At 35.3% G+C, this 15709-nt stretch overlaps 3 protein-coding genes across 4 annotated transcripts; all 3 read right to left on the bottom strand.

Annotated features, from left to right (window-relative positions):
- Positions 1-437: 437 nt before the first annotated feature.
- On the bottom strand, positions 438-5115 carry golt1ba (golgi transport 1Ba). Of its 2 annotated transcripts, XM_079622721.1 has the most exons (6): positions 4834-4988; positions 3640-3731; positions 3024-3202; positions 2350-2431; positions 1395-1429; positions 592-1233 (listed from the first exon to the last, which is right to left on the bottom strand). In XM_079622721.1, exons 1-5 carry the CDS (start codon positions 4856-4858, stop codon positions 1421-1423), a joined length of 387 nt encoding a protein of 128 aa, XP_079478847.1. In that variant the 5' UTR covers positions 4859-4988; the 3' UTR covers positions 592-1233; positions 1395-1420. The 2 variants fall into 2 exon arrangements, with proteins under 2 accessions (XP_079478846.1, XP_079478847.1); XM_079622720.1 differs by lacking the exon at positions 1395-1429 and having other exon boundaries at positions 438-1233; positions 4834-5115.
- Positions 5116-5609: 494 nt separating this feature from the next.
- On the bottom strand, positions 5610-6739 carry stmp1 (short transmembrane mitochondrial protein 1). The gene is made up of 3 exons (XM_079622719.1): positions 6600-6739; positions 6358-6411; positions 5610-6194 (listed from the first exon to the last, which is right to left on the bottom strand). Exons 1-3 carry the CDS (start codon positions 6612-6614, stop codon positions 6117-6119), a joined length of 147 nt encoding a protein of 48 aa, XP_079478845.1. The 5' UTR covers positions 6615-6739; the 3' UTR covers positions 5610-6116.
- Positions 6740-7011: 272 nt separating this feature from the next.
- On the bottom strand, positions 7012-15399 carry tcp11l2 (t-complex 11, testis-specific-like 2). The gene is given in 11 exon segments (XM_079624454.1): positions 7012-8414; positions 9243-9415; positions 9574-9755; positions 9850-10037; positions 10871-11007; positions 11632-11855; positions 11946-12066; positions 12257-12347; positions 12350-12388; positions 12618-12801; positions 15267-15399. Coding segments are annotated over 10 exon segments (1599 nt in total). The 5' UTR covers positions 12790-12801; positions 15267-15399; the 3' UTR covers positions 7012-8142.
- Positions 15400-15709: the final 310 nt, after the last annotated feature.

Below are 15709 nucleotides of genomic sequence, written 5' to 3'. Positions count from 1 at the left end.
TGCAGCTTTGCCGAAGGGAAATTTCCATTCATGTGCACTTTTAATAGTAACTAATGAAAAGAAGAGGGCGGAAAGTATTGATATGTTTACACCTTCAGCAATGAAGCGTCTCGAATACACCAGCTAATCGTTTTTTATGAATGAACAGTGAGCGGCTGATGGGGTTTCCCATATATATATATATATATATATATATCTCTGCTGGGCTCTGCCTCCAAATTGCTTGTAATTTATGTCTCTTCTTGAAGGGAATAATGGATAAGAAACAACCTTATACATGTATGGTCTCTAAAATAGATTACAAGCGACAAATTTTGGCACAGTCAAAACTAGGTTGAAGAAAACAAGTCTCTTTCCTCACTGTGAAAAAAGGACAAAATACTCGAGACGCCATTTGCCATTCTTCAGATTTCCAGAGAAAACAAAACAACATTTTAGAATACTAATATTATAAAATAATTATTATTATGCAGAATACATAAATACACACACACACAAATATGTATATATGCGTGTACAATTGGTACAGCAAATATTTTTCATAATTTTTACAGTATACCCCCAATATTTAATAATAAAGAAATAAAAACTCATATCAGGATTTTTTATTTATATTTACAAAAGTTAGTGGCAGGTAAACTTTTTTTTTTAATTCCAATGTTCAGATTTACAATAATAACAAATGCATTTAAGACAGAGAAAGAACATAATTAATAATAATAATAATAATAATGATAACCTCTATGCCAGTCAGATACAAAGTAACAGTTTAATTTGATAAGAAAGTGTAAATATCACACTTGTGATAGAAAAATCAAGAAATTAAAGTCATCCAGTTCTCCTCCATCTTTAAAATACAAGTACAGACACCACCGTGTAACAAAACAGAATGCAGACTTCCAGAAGTCTCTTCTGCACAACTAAACCATTCCTCGTGGGAGGACACCCGTTAACTTCTTCGTGAAGTTTGCGTTTATAAAGTAGGGCAGAGTTCTTCTGGGATGCAGTGATGCTGGGTGTTGTGACGCAGTCTATAGATCTGGCAGGCGGAGGTGTGGTTTCCACGCAGCACAGTTTGCTTCTCGTTGACGTAAATATCTCTCAGACGTCCTGAATATAAAGCTTCGGTAATACGAGCTTCACATGGCTGTTTCAAGGTATAGCCATCATAAATAAGTGGTCAAAAAGAGTCCGTTAAACCATGTTGTTGCTTTCACTCATTTTGTCCACGTACTGGAGAAACAACAACAAGAAATGATGGAAGGATTAGGACACTTTCTAGGATTAGATGATATCTCATCTGGTTCATGGCGCATTTATCAATTAAAATATTCAGTGCACACAGAACGGCATGATTCATGCTCACATGCAAGACAGAATTAGCAGTGACTGACCAAGATGGCTGTCTGTCCGCTCAGCCTTAGGAAGGCTTTAAAAGAACAACAAACACATGTTGAAAGACACTCGTGAGAAAAAGTGTTTATCTGAACGCTTGTGTTAGCCAAAACCTATGATGCCACTCAAATAGTGTCTATCTAGTAGATACACTACCGTTTAAAAGTTTGTACTTTTTAAAAAAGGTCTCTTATGCTCACCAAGGCTGGATTTATTTGATCAAAATTACTGTAAAAACCGGAATTGTGAAATATTACAATTTACAATAACGGTTTTCTATTTTTAATAGATTTTAAAATGTATTCCTGTGATGACAAAGCTGAATTTTCAGCATCATTACTCCAGTCTTCAGTGTCACATGACCCTTCAGAAATCATTCTAATATGCTGATTTGCAGCTCAAAAAACATTTTTTATTATCAATGTTGTGCTGCCTAAGATTTTTGAAAGTTAAATAGAAATATTTTGTAACATTATAAATGTCTTTACAGTCACGTTTGATCAATTTAATGCAAGCATGGCTGAATAAAAGTATTAATAATAATAAAAACAATATAAATATTTGAATATATTTAAACAAAAATGTAACTTGTTTTCAAAGATGTCCCCTTTGATTTGTATTAGATTTAGTGGAAAAGCCTGTTAGTCTCATGGCTGCTAAAGCAAGGAAAAGCATTTAAAGTGAATTTACATGTGTCCTAACCAGACGTGACATAAATTGATAATCTGTCTGTCCACACTGACCGTGTAAATGCTAGCACAGTCACGTCCAATCAGAACTGATGACTGCTCATGTTTGTGACCGCAAAAGAGTGCTTTTATCACACTGTGCCTGGTTAAAACACGTGTTCAATTCACTACAATCTCAGAGGATCCTTGTATAGAAATAAAAGCACGTAAGGAAAAGGTGTAACTGTGCACTCTCTTCTTCATCACCGTGCGGAGTAAAACTTACCCCACTAATGAAGGGAAGATTCAGCATATATCCCAGCACAGGAATCCTCCTGATGAAGCCTACGACCACTGGAAAGAATCCCCTACACACGAAGAGATATCACACAGATATCATCAGCAATTATTTATTTGGGATCATTTTGAGATTATTGCCATTGCTCAAAAATGTTAGTTCCTCTTTTTGTTCCTCTTAAAGTCACACTTTAGCTTGGGGTCCAATTCTCATTATTAACTACGACTTTTGCCTCAATAATCTCCAATCTTACAATTAATGCTTGTAAAGTAAACAGTAAGGTAGCTGTTAAGTTTAGGTATTGGGTAGGATTAGGGGATGTAGAATATGGTCATGCAGAATAAGTCATTAATATGTGCTTTATATTTAGTACTAATAAACAGCCAATATCGTAGTAATATGCATGCTAATAAGCAACTAGTTAATAGTGAGAATTGGACCCTAAACTAAAGTGTTACCATACATTTTAATATAATAATATTGTGTGAAATAAGTGTTCATTTCTATTTTGGCATCTCATTTATCTGTATATAATATCTATATCCGGCCTTCTGTCATTCTGTATTGGCATCAGCCATTTAAAAAAACAGTCAAACTAATTAGCTACTAGTTATGTGGAATGATTTGCCTGGATAAGGGCTTCTTAATCCTGTAAAAAATACCTGAATAGAAGAAAGAAGCCATAAAACTCTAGAACGACTCCGACGATGGGCCACCCGATCAGCACCACCAAGACGCCTCCTAAGAAGAAGCTGGTGGCTTTCATTTTGTGCTTCTGAAAGAAGAACTTGAACGTCCTCTCCAGCCCGATTACAAACGCCAGGCCGATGACAAACAGGATCTGAGACGGATGAAGACCGAGAGACAGGTGAGAGAGAAAGATCTGTGTATCGCAATGAACTCAAGCTAACGTAATATAAGTTTAGAGCAAAACTATTTTTTTTTTTTTACAAACTTAATAGCAGCAAAAAACAGCACAACTGAAGGATATGAACAATGTGTTGATGCCATTTACAACAAACTTGTACAAAAGAAACCGATCAGAAAGCATGCAAATATGTGTAAATATACTATCTATGTAATTAACTGTGTGTGCGCATGAACACACACAATTTAAATTATAATTTAATAATAATTAAGGAATACAAACATATGTGTGAAATACATATATATTAGTACATATTAGAATATAACTATAATTTTACATACATAATGTAACATAAAATAGTTGCAATCTTATAATTGAAATATTAATGACAACATAATGGGGCCACTTACGTTTCCTATGGCAAGAAGGGCTTTATCGAAAAACAGGATCATCCCAAAGAACAGAAAAAATACCCCAAATCCTGTTAGCCCCATTCCAATTTCTGTTGAGAGAGGGAAAGCCATACGATATACTGTTATAAAGATGTTTAAATGCGTTTTAACTGTGTCAATTTGTATATAAATAATATAATTTGCATTAATATGGTAATAAAGTCTCATTTGTTGACATTGATTAATGCATTATGAACTAACAATATATCTTTTTACAGCATTTATTAACCTTTGTTAGTGATAATAAAAAAAATCATGTTTGTTCAGTGCATAAACTAATGTTAACGGATACTATTTTTGATCTTAAAATTGTATTAGTAAATGCTGAGATTAACATTAAGATTAATAAATGCCATAAAAGTATTGTTCATTGTTAGTTCATAAAGCAGTTAACTAATCTTAACAAATGGAACCTTATTGTAAAATGTTACCGATAATATTTATTATATATATATAACAATGACCTATATCATATGTATGAAATTGTGTAGATAGGATTGTTCTGTCTTCATTTAACTAGTCACTGTCAACATTAAAGCATTTTTAAGCCTGAATTTTGAATACAATATACAAAATGTTTTAACAATATGTTCAATGTCATCAAAATACACATGAGGGGGGGAAAAAAGAGTTAACAATGATTGGCTGAAAAGAACATGAGGGTAAGATATTAATACATCAATTCCAGTGAACAAATTAAAGTCGTTCTACTTGCTTTCTTATTTACTGGAGATATAATAGTATTAAGATACATGTTTAATTCTTTCAAAAATACAGAAAAAATGGTTTGTTGTTGGTAAATTTGCATTAATGATATAAAATTAGCAAAGAAGATCATTTAAATTTACAACAAAGCAAGCTGTATTTTTTGCCGGGTCAGAATCAAAGTATCCAAAAATAATGTCTTTAAAAGTTATGGATCTAACGTTATCTTGCCGGATATTATCTTTAATAAATGTGTCCTCTAATGATTTTTACGTTAGACTTATTACTAGTGGTGTGACATATGCACGCAGCTGCATGAGTATATTTACTCATATAAACATGAAGACAGGCGGAATTATAAAAACATCAGGCTTTGTAGATGAATGCACTGACAATAGACATTGTCTTACGAGAAGCTGTCAGTGAGACAGGTAGTATTTTTCTTACTCTGGGAGTCGGTGAGGGAGATCATCTTTGCTGGTCTCGGTCTCGAGCAGCAGCTGCTGTGCTGTCACAGGAGCGGCCCGGCCACGAGTACCGGAAACACTCACTCTCAACATCCGGAGAAACTTTACACGAAAAAACTTAATGCATTTCGTATTAATTTAATACTTCGAAAAACTACGTTAAAAACACACTCCGTAAAAACTAAAGCATGTTTAAGAAATGTACGCTCTAAAAAATGCTGGGTTACAGAGACAACTGTTTTATTTTGAATACTGAAAAGCTGTTTACTTCCGTGTTTACTGCGCCATCTGGCGTTTTTGTTGTTGTTGTTTGTTACAAAACCACACTTGAAAAAATAGCGGAACTTTCTACTTTGTTCATACCAGAACCATTTTTCTATAACTCTGGTTCAAACTTTTTGACCTGTCTGTGACCTGTCATTTAATTTATGACCGTTCTACCGTTCATGACTTTTGTCTGATGTATAGTTTCATATGAGAAGATAAACGATCTTACTTTGTATTATGTTGTTGTCATTTTAAGTGTCCACGAAGTGTCCTTTGGTGTTCAATTAAGCATTAGATACCCAAACCCTATGTTTCTCTTGTGCATTTTATTTTAGATAAATTATTATCCGTCATACAATTTATATAACATAGTCTTCATTTTCATATACCTCTGAAGTCTTATCTAAATGTAATCAAATGTAATACACAGACTTAAGTATTACTAGAAATAACACCTCAATGCAGAAAATGAACAACTTAAAAATGGCATTTTATATATATAATCTTTATTACATTATAGTATAAAGAAGCTTTTAAAACATGCTTCCATAATTTGTTTTGAACAACTGATTTTTATGTGCAGTTTCTATTTGTCCAACAATTTGCACTGCAAACATGTTGTTTCTCAATAAATACAGAAAACTACATCAAGTTACTGCAAACTGATGTTGTTTTAAATGGCAAAATTATTTTACATTGGGTTTTAAAAAATATATTAATGAATAATTATCCAACAGGTAACAGAAAACCAATCAGGTTTAAACAAATCTAACCTGATTTAGGAAAGAAAAAAAAAAAGAGAGAGAATACAATGCAAAATGCAGAACACATCAACGTTCAAAACAAATGGGCTTTAGAGGCACTATTTGACAATATATATTGTGCATATTGAGGGCTCTTTTGTTCATACCTTAACAATAACACATACTATATATGATATGCTTGTCCTTAAATGTCCCTCCATCTTCAGTTAATTATAATTAGCCATATGGTATTTCACTCTGAGCCTGGGGGTTTCTTCTTGGCTTCCACGTCCTTTTTAAAGGCCTCGATTTTCTTTGAAATGTTGGGTACCTTGAAAACAAATTATAATAAGCAATAAACAAGTTAGTCATTGATCACTAAACAGTAGAGCTGTGCTATATTTCAAGACTACTCGTTTATTACGTAGGATTTTAGACAGACACAGAGACGGTTAATAATGTAGCTGCTAAATAATTTTTTTTTTTTTTACAACCTCGTAGTTCTGTGCCAGATACATGCCAACCACGTTCCCCAGAGTGAAGCCAAGCTGGAAAAACAAGATATGACAGATAAATACATTCTTTCATATTGTAAAATATCCGGCTGTTTATTTTAACAAAGTGTTTTTTTTTATCTGAGAGATTCTAAGAGTTAAATACGGTTAGCTACTTCAATGCGAATTAGCAAGCTACTAAACACACGATTACAATCACACAAACAGATGGAAACACTTACAATGAATTGCATCATGATTCCAGCTTTGAAATGACGGAAAAACTAAATCAAAGTAACACTGATCTCGAAAGTTAGGATGGTCGTTTGACAGGGTTAGCCTTCAATTAGCTTCCTATGTCGTCAGCATGACAAACCCGGAAGTAATATTCTTGCAAAATAAAGGTCTTAATTTGTAAGTGAAAGGGCACAGGAAATGTTTAATTGCACTAAAACAAATTAAATACAGATAAGATTGGGATTCCACTATTATTATTTTTTTCCCATATCCATAACATTTTAAAGTAATAACAAATAATATTTTTTACATTTAATTAAAAAGATAATTAAAGGCTATGTCAGGTGAATGCAGAAACAATTTTTAAAAATAAAATAAGACGTTTTCACACTTTTTATTTTTATTTATTATTTTTTTAGTGCTTGTCACACTACATATATTGTTTTGTTCTTATTAGGGTTCTTACATACATCTGGAAAAAAAACCAATACATTACATATTGCAAAATTGAAGGTCTTTCATGTACGAAAATGGCTTTCCATACAAAGATGTCATTCATTCACTTGTCACACACACACACACACAAAAAAAAAAAAATACCAAAGCAAAATAAAGTTCTTGAGAATAGGCAAAGTAAAGCTATCAACAATTGAATTATATAAGCACAGACATTATATAAGAGAATCCCCTTAATTTTTTTATAAACAACATTCATAAAATAAACATGCCTGTAACCAAAGCACAACGACATACAAACGGCATACAAAACTAACCCAAATGTTGATGTCTGAAGGGGAAAAAAAGAAAAACAAATGATCATGCAGTCATAACTATATTACATGACACTACCAGGACCAAAAATGTTTCATTTAACTATTGTTCAAATTTTCTTGTCAGAGTTCTGGATTCCCCCTCAAGTTTCTTCCATTTCAAATTACACAGAAATTTTGACCTTTTTTTTCAAGTATAAATACAGTTAACAATTGTAATACAATACTTTCAAAAAAATGTGTACCAAACACAAAGTACAATTTCACTTTGTCACCGATGGATTTTAATATGCTCCAACAAACATATTTTTTTTATAAACTTAGAATCTGGGAATTGGATACAACATACACGGGTATCTCTAAACGGATAAAACAAATGCACATTCTCAAATGTTTGTAAATTGTCTATGTAAATATATTAGCCTCTTTTGGCTATGTCTTTAACAGCTGTATTTATATATATATATATATATAAATGTTTCTGCCTTGCACCTAAATAGTACGCAACAACTGTATTTCTATTGCAGTAACACTGTCAAGTTAAAACTACAGTTAGAGAGATCTAAAAATATTACTTGGAAAACAACACAGTTTGTTTGTAGCATTATAAACAACGAAAATCCATACTTTTTCATTTTAAGCACCATACCACATAGTTGTTCTTCAGTCTTCTTTGTACTGCCGTGAATCCCTAGAATCAATCATCAAATAACTCACTTGGAAACACATAAGTGAAATGTCTGGGTATGATAACGGGGAACAGATGGAGCATCCTTGTCTAGTTGGACTCCAGTGGGCTGCTGGGTGAACCCTGTGTGATCCCATTTTGCAGAGTTGGTGCTTGCGTGTTGACAAAAAGGAGATTCTTCAGGATGCTCACGTAGAAAGGACCGTAAACCTTTTTGTTGAAGTTGACGAGGTTGACAAAACTGACCCCCAGTCCCATGAGCTCCTGCTGGATCAGACCCAAGCCTGGCGGTACGGGAGGGGGCGTCCTGTGAGAGTTGGTAGAGGCAAGGACCACCCTGAAGTACTGCTGTACCCTTCCCTCTGTGGGACAGAATAGGCACATTAAAATGACACAGGCTTCAAGGCAATATGAGTTTAGTACAAGTTAAGTTCAATCAATGGCATTTGTGGAATGATGTGGAAAAGCAACTTAAAATGGAAGTCAAAGGGGCCAATTTATAAACATGAAAACATCACTGTTTCAGCAGTATAGCCACAAACAAGGCTTTTTAGTGTGAAAAAAAGCATGCTAACTGTTATATGCGATTTTACAACTTCTCATACACAAACTATATCTTATCTTTATATCATATCTCATATCTTTACAGCTTTAACAAAATCATGTAAATGCTGTAAAACTATAAGCTTCACATTTCTGCTTTTAAATCCCCCGCAACATTGGCCCCATTCACTTCCATTGTAAGTGCCTCACCGTAACCATGATTTATGATTTTTTTTAAATATAGGAAACAAGGGAGGAGTCATAATTATTTGAGGAAAATAATATCACACTAAAAAAAAAAATTCAGCATTTTGTCTTATTTTCCAGTACAAATGTCTAAAGTTTCTTAAATCGAGATACTTCAAAATGAAGTGACTTTATTTATGAAATAAGAAAAACATATCTGCTAGTGGGATAAGAAAAATTTAAAAAAAGGAAAGCAAGCACATTTTTCAATCATTTTTTTTAAAGCAAAAACTCAACAAATCAAAACAAGACCAAAAGTCATTATACTTCTCAAGTAAATGTATATTGATTTTAAGAATGTTTAGATATTTGTACTATTGATATTGAGTAAGAAAGTCTTTTTTTTTTTTGCAATGCTATAGCTTGAACCCAAATGAACCTTTGAAATGCGTTGTCCTTACCAACAAGAGTGCGTATTGGGTTGTTTTCCTGGGTGATGTCACAGATCTGGCCCTTTAGAGTCGCCTGCAGTTCAGTCGAGAGGGCTGGGAAGTTTCTTTCAGCCAAAGACTTGCTGACCTCACAGCAGATCTGAGCGCTGACGTTACTAAGAGCTTCATTAAGGTTGAAGTCCCTGTAAGCCAAATGAATAGAAAACAAAGGTGACAGGAAAGATCTTTAAGATCAACACCTTCATTACTGCATAAACATTTATGTAGAAGTATGTGTGCATTAATGCGTGCGTGTGTTGGCCTGAGCAGAGTTTTGGGGAAGGACACAGATCTGACGTACGCGCTATGCATGCCCTCCAGCAGCACTGCTGTCATCTTCTTAAGTCGCTCGGCAAGAGCGGGCAGGCCTGACACGGCCCCTCCTATTGAGCTGTAGACTATCAGCAGAACAGACGCAACTTTTTGATACAGCTGAAGAGAGCGCCGCATCTCCTGCAACCTCAATTCATCCGTAATCATAGTCTGCAAGTGCAAAATACAGATTGTTAGATCATAAAAATGCATTATGAATTTGAAATCAAAGCACTATATGATAACTACGTGTTTGTGCTCCAACCTCAGGCAGAGGGCCCTTGCTCTCGTCCCGGGTCAGCAGACTTATGTAGGCAGTATTTAGCACCAGTGTGGGGCCTGGTAAGGGTTTGATGCTCTGCCCAGAATTGCTGCTCTTCTCTGCTGGTGGCATGACTTGAGTGGCCTCCTCTATTGAGGATCTGATCCACTCAGTTGTGTGGTCCAAAGCACCTGGGGGAAATACAATGATGTACAGGGTTAAGAGCCCAGATGTGCAAAAACTATCCATTTAAAGGAAAATTCTGTCATCATTTAATCCTGGTTCCAAACCTGTGTGACCTTGTGGAACACGAAAAGAAGATAGTTAGAAAAATGTTGTTTTGGACCCCATTGACTTTTATTGTACACTGTAAAACATTTTTTGTAATATTAACTGTATAAAAAATGCAAGTAAAAATGGCTAACTTACAGTAAGCTTAGTAATAAAGTAAGTATATGGAGAAAAACTAATAGATCTAATCTTACATTTCATGTCATTTGACAGTAAAATCCTTTTTTTGGAAGTAATTTTTACAAAAACATGGTGTTTTTCATTTTAAAAATTATGCTCCTGCTTGATTATCAGTTATAAATTAAGATTTTATGTTCCATCTTATGTTGTTAAATTACTGTTTATTGCATTATTTTACGTATTTGTTTTTGGATTCATTGTGGCTTTTCTCTTTAACACCAGTTTAGTGGATGTCAGTATATGTTAAAAGTACAAAACAGATTTGAGTAGCAGCATTGCCTTGCTAATTCAGCAGAAAAAAAGGCTATTGGATATACCGGTATACATTTTTTTTTGTTCTGTAAATATGTTTACATTTTTAATTTTGGCAACCACAGCTGCCAGTTTTATTCTGTTTACAGCGTATGAACAAAAACCATTCAAAACATCTTAAAAACATCTCACACAGGTTTGGAATGACACGAGGGTGAGTAAACGATGACAGAATTTTCTTTTTTTTAAAGTGAACCATCCATTCAAATAATTTTCATCTCGGTTTAGTTTGTGGACTTACTGGGAGTTCTTTCCAGAATGCTCTGAAACTTGGCTCTCTCATACTCTACCGACTGCCTCTGTAGCTCTGGCCTTAGGCTCTGGATGGTAAAATTCACCATGTCCATTTTCATCAGGTCCAGCACCCGGAAGATCTCCCTTTTACAACACAAGTTGCCATTTAAAACTCAATTATTTTACCTCCGGCGAATGTTTGCATCAAATATGACTGTTAGTGAAGAGAACGCCATTACTGATGTGTGTCCCGCATCACCCTCAGTTACTGGGTCTCATTCACTAATAATTGCGTGGATCATTTGCATTTGTATGCACAGGACAACTTATCACGAAAAATTCACAGCACGTTCTTAACCTCGTTCTAATGTTAGTACATTTGGAATATTCTAAATTAGCATCTGAATGCCTGAGATTAGTCATTTAGGGCTTTAAATTAAGGGCTTTCCGCACAACCTTTCCTTTACAGCTTTTTGTCAACTCTCAGCTATAACGCACCTTTATATCTTAACAATAACACCTTTATAAGGCAACCTTTAGAATGTGATTTTTGCACATGCATGGTTTCAGTTGTTCCTGTTTTAATTGGTGACCTGTGAGTTGTTTATAAAAATGTAAGTACGGTACACCGATTTCATGCAAAAATGTGTGTATGCATGGTTAGTGAATAGGACCCATTATTTGTCATGTTATTATACCAACCAATGGGCTCTGAAAGGAAATTTGCCTAGTTCTGCAAATGCATACAAAAAGACACCTCGAACATACTTGAACAGTTTCACAACGTCGCTTGAGTTCTCCTTAAGCTTCTTGATTTCATCGTCTCGGACCGGCGCACAGAACTTGCCCATAGTATTGATGATGTAAGACACAAGGCCCTGGATATCAACTGCATTGTTGGCAGCCTGTTGGCGAATCAGGTCCATGTCTAGAACCTCCGTAATCTGAGTACGCAGGCGGTTGGCCCCGGGGTTCAGGAAGGACAGTAGGGTCTTTGATGATAGGAAAAAAATAAGTGATCAATCAATCATTTATCATCAGACTGTTTTTCATCATTGTATCAGAGTAAATGTGTAACCTACATCTCTAATCTCTTCCAGTAGTTTGATGGCGTGACCATACTCAGGGGGGTCATTGTTCAGCTCAGATTCAAGACAGTCCCAGTAGGCCTTGTGCACCATATCCTTAACTCTCTTCTCCAGGCTTGAGGAAAAAAAAAGGTTTGGAATCAATTTTTGAATGCTAAACAACAATGCTGCATAAATGTATTGACTATCTAAATCTTTTAATTGTATATTTCTTGTGTACGTTTTCTTGATCGTCACCCTTAATTCCCGTCTATACCAAACATCAAGTGAGTCTCTGATCTGGAAATGATCATTTCGTTTAGTACCTGTTTTGAGGTAGATCTGGAGGCTCTAGGTGGAAGTTTCGGTTGACTACGATCTCATGAGCCAGGCTCAGATTAGAAAGGTCCCGGCCGAGGCCATGACCTCGTCAAGCGTTACGGTTTTTGGTGGGCTGCCTGAAGACACAGTGGCAATCCAGGTTAAAAGACCATTTATTATATCCACTTATAAACAACAACAGAAATAACATTGTTTTTGGTCATTGAAATCAAGCTAAAACAAAATAAACATTCCTACAGAATTAATGTTAAGCTCCTTCTGCGATGAATCTAGAGTCAAATAAATCTACACAGATAAGCACATGATTTATTTGCTTATGCATTTGCATTTTAGTGGGACACCTACAGGAAGGAGAGTTGTGTTTGCTGGACGAATCGCTGGTGAAGCTCTGGCGAGAAAAGTCCACATCGCTAGACGAGGTCAAACTGTCGCACCTTTCCGACGACTCTGTGTCGCTGTTCTGCTCCTCACTGGCCACCGTAGATGTGGAAGTGGGACGTTCATCGTTCAGTGGCATTGTGAGTGGCTGCTGCAAATGCATTAATAAGGTATAAGGTAACACACACAATGCACGGAGTCTTGTTGCTAAAATTAAGGCTGTTTTGTTGGGGGACGAGCTTGAAGCTGATGCTTTAAATGGAAGGTTAGAGCTGGCACACTTTCGGTGCTGGAAAATTCCACAAGGACATAAAGCTTCGTTGACATAACAAAGAAAAGGGAATTGCAAAGGCTGGAGAAAATAAATGGGCAACAAAAGGGCTCAGTGATATTCATGTGGGTATTCATCCACAAAGGGACATTGTATTTTAAATGTGATTCAGACGTTGACCGTTGCCGTCTCTTGGTAACGGATGACTCCTGATAGCAGCGTGATCTTTAAAAGCAAACCTATCTCGTTACACTCCTCTGCCTTTATAGGCTCCACTACACACCTGTTACCTGATGTAACCGAGGAACTGCTGGTCTCATTCACCTCTAGTAAATGTTGAGTCAGCATCAGGGAACAAAATTAAATAAACAATGCCCTTCATTAATTAATTAATTAAATGCATTCGGATAAGCTAGTGACTAATCCTATTATGCACAATGCTTTGACAAAACTAATTGTTTAACTACCTTTCTTGTAATTACAAGTTTACCTATTGCTCATTTGGATTAGTGCTGTTACAACAGAAGTACAAAAGTAGTCTCAGAGTGGTACTGAAAAACAACAAAACTTCCCTGCACATTTTGAGTTAAAGGAAGCGTTCATCCAAAAATTTTCATCTTCATTTCCTCACCCTCATGTTGTTCCAAACCTGTATGCCTTTCTCTCTTCTGTGGAACACAATCTCAGTCACTATGGAAGCTAGTTTCCGCCACTGAATAGATTTTTTTTAAATTAAAAACGGTAATTGCCTCTTTTCATATCACAATTCTGACTTTAGAATTGTGAGATATAAACTGGCAATTTATATTAAAAGTTTTACAGGATGTTTTTTTCCACAGAATTGCACTTTATAACTTGCAATTGCAAGCTTAACTGAAAAAAGAGTCAGAATTGCGAGATGTAAACCCGCAAATGTGAGGAAAAAAAAGTCAAAATTGCAAGATTAAAAGTCGCAATTATCTTTTAAATTGTTGTATTCCGTGCCGGAAACAATTCACCATTTATGTCATTGTATGGGGGAAAAAAGCCTAAATTTTGTCTAATTTTGTGTTCCACAAAAATTAGACAAAAGTCTAATTTTGTGTTCCACTGAAGTAAATAGTCATACTGGTTGAAAAAGCTGAAATAAAATCAAATATAAATATTAGATGAAAAAAGTAGACGAAACTTAAACGAAAATTCAGAATGTTGCCTTGATAGCTAAATGAGTTTAAGTTTGAATACTAAAATTACTATACAACTAAAAGTGAAATAAATACAAATTAAAGCCAAATATAAAAAATGTCATAAATCATGACAAAAGCAAAGAAAAATTACAACAACTTTAAAATTAAAACTTGTCATATTGGAAATATGAAATTAATAGATCAATTTACATATTTCGGTGAACTGTCCCTTTAAAATGCTTTTGTCCTTTAATAATCAAGTCACTGTAATTTGCTGAAATGCTCACATTGTTTATATAGTTTTATTATAATGTTAAAACCATAATGTCGACTTCACCATGCACAATGGGTACTTATATGAACTGTACATCTGTGTGCCTCAACTTGTTCCTGAACGGTCTCAACTCAACTCTATACCAATTAACGCAGTAACAAATACCAATACTTAGACCAGTGTTTGGAGCCTGTCCAATAGACAGCCCAATGACATAACATGTTCAAGCCCTTCCATTCTTGTTACTCCCAAAAGAGAGCATCTGTTTTAAGCATAGGGGGAAAAACACTGCGACCTGCTCTTGCATTAGACTCGTTTAGTTCGCAAGGTAAAAACAGAAAGCCATGCACATCCGCACATCCTCAGGCAGGTTTAAATTGGGAGTCACCGATGACAGCACCTCTGGCATCGGTCACGGCTCGTGTAGCTTTGGCCCCTAAAAGGAGGTGCAGTAAACAGCGAGAGACACGCAGTACACACTGCGCTCAGCTGCGATGCACACGTGACCTAATGTTTCAGCACACAAACAAGGGCAAAACACGAGCAGCCTGTCAAAGCAGACGAGCAGCCGAACTGGACTTTCCAGATCACGCAAAACCCCAGTCCGTTTAAAGATGAGCAACGTGGATTTAGTAAATAGTAACTTTATGGGTTGTATGTGAAATAAATATTTAGAAATAAGACGACGTCAGCGCGTCTGGTCCATTTAATAAAGCGAACTACGCACTACGACGTACGTGTTCCACTTGCGGTAATTTTCCAATAATGCTTGATTATAAACGCATAGTAATCCATTTGAAATAATTATGTAAACATAACCATTGTCCAGCTCTTTGAATTTACCAAGAAATATCACTTATATAAACTCTAGTCAGATAAAACTAACTGTTATATGTAACAATTACCTGAGTCAAGTCCCCGATAGTGGAGACTTGGCAAACAACAGTGGACAACCGAGCTTTTCTCGATTTGTAGATGAAATATATCGATACTCCTTCTCTGTGGGACTTTAAAGGGCTCTTTAAAATGACTTGACTTGTACTGTTTTGTGAAACAGGAATAATCTATTATTACGCAGCTATAGGGTTTTGGACGTTTTGTCTTCGATAAAAACATTAAAGCTAATTTGAGAAATTCCCATACAACCGGTAGAAAGTGAAACTAAATTAAATAATATGAACGAAAAAGTTTTGCTTTTATAGAAAAGTTGTTTTTTCAATAATACAAACAAGAAATTCCGACAATGTCGGATGTAACTGAACTGACACGCACCCCCTAGTAACATATTGGTACAGCCCAGCTTGCATGAGCTTCTTTGTTTACGGATGTGACGTCAAAGTACATTAAA

Source organism: Phoxinus phoxinus (genome assembly GCF_949152265.1).
Source record: "Phoxinus phoxinus genome assembly, chromosome: 9".
Classification (NCBI taxonomy): Eukaryota; Metazoa; Chordata; class Actinopteri; order Cypriniformes; family Leuciscidae; genus Phoxinus; species Phoxinus phoxinus.
This window is presented reverse-complemented; position numbering and strand designations above follow the sequence as displayed.